Raw genomic sequence first — 4,137 nt, forward strand, 5'->3', positions numbered from 1 at the left:
TTCCTACCATTAACTTGCTGACGGATAATGAATCAGAGGAAAGTGGTAGTGACGTCAGAAATATCAATAATGTTAATGATGCTACAAGTCCACCTATTAATTTAAGTTCCGATGAATTCGATTTAAGCGATAGTTCAGTCTTATATGTGTCAAGTGAGCATAGTCCTCCGAATATCATTTCATTAGAGACTGATTCAAACTCGAATTGTGGCAGTCAAAAATAAAAATCGGTGCAGAATAATGATTTTTATTTATTTTTATTTTATTTATTTATTTTTATTTTATTTATTTATTTTTATTTATCTAATTTTTATTTATACTTAGATTTATATTGCCAAATTATAATTAAATATATATTAAAAATTTTGTATAATAAAATTTCATATTGCGTATAAAATACGCAATTTATTTTAAAATTAAAAAAAAAATTTATTTCAATTTCTAAATTAAAGCAGCATATGATATATCACCCTGTGTTTACTTATCCGGCAATATGAAGCCTACGGATAATTAGTAAAACAGCTGTTTTCATCGTCTCAAATCTAAATAAACTCGCAAAATGTTTGGAAACATTAAGAAAAAATTAAGTAATGCTTTACAAGAAGGATTCGTTATATCTGAAAGCCTTCAGCAGCACTATAGACGCGTTAGTACTCCATCGACACCAGTATCGCCTAATTTTGAGGACCGCTTCAATAGTGATCGGTCTTCTTTAAGGAGTTCTAGCACCACTGAAGATTTGGTGGACGCAGTTCCTTCAAATGTTAATGTTGCAGCAGGCTGTAATTTACTTGCCAAATATGAAGATGACTGGGTATCAATTAATAAAATGAGCGAAGAAAATGCGAGAAGAGCTGACCAAATTGCTACCGAAATTGATAAAATCAAACAGAAAACCATGGAACAACGTGTAGTGATGACTGATCTCATTACGTGTCTGTCTGGAATACCAGGGCTTATAGTAAAATTAGAAAATAGTAAGAAAACATTGCAGGACATAACAGAGTTTGCAACAAGAGTGGAAAGAGAAACGGATGTGTTACAGAATTTATGTGAAGAGTGCGAAATGCAGGAGTTTATTTTACAAAAGCAGTTTGAATTATCACAATATAAACAGAAGAAAATGGGTACATAAGTCCGTTTTTTAAATTTGATCAATTAAATAATTTTATATTTAAAGGAGAATTAGAAGTTTATCGCCAAAAAGTTGCGGCTGAACATCAAGGAAAAATAAGACAGCATGAGGAACACTTGAAGCAAATTCAACGGGAGCGTCAAGCAGTTTTCGACGATGCGTTCCGTGGAGACGTAGAGGAGTTTAAGCAGAAAGGCGTTATAACAAGTAAATGCAATGGTTTAACGATATTAAAGATATATATGTTATAAATAATTATGTTGAGCCCTTTCTGAGTGAGTGCTTTTGGACACTCACTACTCTTTGATTTTACTCCTTGTATTCCTCATAAGCTTCGTGATTATTCAATGACTGATTTAAGATCTGCGTACCGCCCCGTGCGGTTAGTGATTACTCTGAGATTAGATAGTGATAAGTAGGGTAGGTTGTCGGTTTTCCCATATAGCTTCAGGGCTCTGTCCCTTATGTATTTTTTGATCGGATCTTTTCTAGGTCTATTCTCTTAGCATGTCATTCGGGCGGATGTACCATGGCACTATGAAGAGTCTTTGCAATGCCTGACTTTGAGCAAGTGCTAGTAGGGCAGCCTGTCGGTTTTCGCATATAGCTTCAGGGCTCTGGACATCCCAGACCTTATTCGCTTCAATGAAAACTGAATGAAGGTACTGGACTCGTTTCCAGATAATCGTGTGACATACACAGATAAGATGGTAGAAAGTATTACTATGCATCTTACAGAGTCTACAGGTGTTGATGTCATCCGTGTACCATCTTTGAAGATGGTAATTAACGGGTACAAATCCCTTTAAAAAACCAGTAATTAATCTGAGTTTGGATTTGTTTATAAACTGAGGAACCTGAGGAATCGGCATAGAATTTCTTGAATAACTTCTTTTATTTGATTTTCTGAGTAGTACTGATTCAGCACCCTTCTTCGTCAATCTTTCAGGTAATTTATTTCCATCGAAACTTTCATCAACTTGGTTTTGGTTGTTGGGGATATTTTATAGTTGCTGGGCTATTCTAGTATATAATGTGTGGTTTTTGTGTTGCGATTTCTATATATAGAATAGCTATGTTATATCCATGGACACCAGCACCACTTTGTTTTATAATATTGAAAAAAAATTGTAAATGATAAAATGTTTAGATAATTAGTTTATCTAGCCTAAATTTTTGATTTTTTATATTTATTGTTGATTATTTGTTAATTTATTTTATTCTCTTATGTATAGAAATATCTACCGAATCCAAAGCAAAAGTTACGTTAGAAGAAGTAGATTTGCAGGATGAACAAACCAAAGATGCTTTGGAAGAGTTTCTAAATGGATGATTAATGCTTTGACATCAGCTTAGACAGTTAATTTGGGATTTTTTAAAACGGGAACGATTAAAAAGAACAAACCTGCTATTTTTTTTATTGTTATAATACCATATGAAAACATTCTTATTTTATTAAATTTCTTTTGAACTGATTGTAAATGTATGTCAATAATATTCAAATCGTTTTAATTTTTTATTCTTTTATATATTTATTTTTATTGTAAACATTTAAAATTTATTATACCACATTTAATCTTAATATACAGTAAAATTAAATATATATATATTTAAAAATGTCCATAATTAAATTATAACATAAATATAAATGTAAATTATTTTTGATATATATTTATTGCATACATTGTGTATTAGTATACATTGTCTTCATAAGTGATTAAGATTTAAATAACAATGTTTTCTTAAAATAAAAATAGGATAAAAAATATGCTATATAAATATTTTATATTGATAAGTATAGTCAATTATATATATAGCTTTTATTACATTGTTAACATAAAATTTAATGGAATGCAATCTCGAATCGAATTCGGATTTACATAACAATTTCAATGTATGAAATTTTATATATATTTTAAACTTAATTTAAATTTTAAAATTATTTTATATAAAAAAAAAATATCTTTTATAATTTTATAGATAAAAGTTTGTGTTTTAATTGCTAAAAGATATGGAAGCTAATTCTATTATTAAATTGAAATATAAATTTATTTTTGTTTTAGGTAGAGAATACTTTTATATTTTTTTTTATAAGATTATTTAATAATCTTTAAAAAAAATTCATAGTAATAAATTTAAAAAAAATATATATTTAAAGAAATATTTAAAGTGCAATAAAAAAAATATACAAACCATTTTATAAAATTATTATACATTATAATAATAAAGGTATACTATTTGAATAAAATTTTAAAATAATGATTATAAAACATTATTATATTTGTTTTTTCACTAAAATAAACAATTGGTTATTTATAATAAATTCTATATGATATTAAAATAATAAAAATAAAATTCAGTCAATTTTTTTAATATATATTTAAATTTGTGGTTATATGTTTTTAAATAAATGCTTAAATATAAGTGAAAGTGATAATCTTTTTCATCAGTCATAACAAAATTATTTAATATATCTAGCTAACTAGAACTAATTAAAATGGTATTTAATATATAATTTGAACTAAAATGCAGTGATATATTTAGGTAAACGAAAGTGAGAAAGATTAATAAATAATTTTTAAATTAAAAAAAAAATTTTTAAGTACACATATAGTTCATTTTTTATAATTTATTGTGCTAGATAAGTTAAGAATTCAAATAGTATTTTCTAGTTCACTAATTAAAAATTAAAGCTAATTAATTAATCATTATTAGGGTTAATTATTATTGAACTGAATTCATTCGAATTAGTATACGAAAAAATATATTAGATATTACACAGATTCTATAAATATAATATTTTTATTATTCAAGTTAAATTGATTTGTTTTGTACCACTTACATTAACATTATATGTTATATATTTAATATTAATTTAACTTATGCTAATTTTTTATTCTAATTATTGTTTGAACACAAAGAAACCCGTTGGATCCCATTCGCTGTCTTCGTTCGGACCGAAACATTCATCGAAATACCATTCCATAGTTTTATAAGCATGA

General features: G+C 26.8%; 1 protein-coding gene across 1 annotated transcript; it reads left to right on the forward strand.

Moving 5' to 3' along the window:
- The first annotated feature begins 480 nt into the window (after window positions 1–480).
- On the forward strand, window positions 481–2,658 carry LOC119667875 (dysbindin protein homolog). The gene is made up of 3 exons (XM_038077214.1): window positions 481–1,127; window positions 1,181–1,342; window positions 2,371–2,658. Exons 1-3 carry the CDS (start codon window positions 560–562, stop codon window positions 2,466–2,468), a joined length of 828 nt encoding a protein of 275 aa, XP_037933142.1. The 5' UTR covers window positions 481–559; the 3' UTR covers window positions 2,469–2,658.
- The last annotated feature ends 1,479 nt before the right edge of the window (window positions 2,659–4,137 follow it).

The sequence above is a fragment of the Teleopsis dalmanni genome, chromosome 1 (assembly GCF_002237135.1).
Source record: "Teleopsis dalmanni isolate 2A chromosome 1, ASM223713v2, whole genome shotgun sequence".
In the NCBI taxonomy this organism is placed as follows: Eukaryota; Metazoa; Arthropoda; class Insecta; order Diptera; family Diopsidae; genus Teleopsis; species Teleopsis dalmanni.

Coding starts and splice junctions, on each gene's coding strand:
- LOC119667875 (XM_038077214.1), top strand. CDS start 560: ATGTTTGGAAACATTAAGAAAAAATTAAGTAATGCTTTACAAGAAGGA. Junction 1,128..1,180: donor ATATAAACAGAAGAAAATGG/GTACATAAGTCC, acceptor TTATATTTAAAG/GAGAATTAGAAGTTTATCGC. Junction 1,343..2,370: donor GCAGAAAGGCGTTATAACAA/GTAAATGCAATG, acceptor TCTTATGTATAG/AAATATCTACCGAATCCAAA.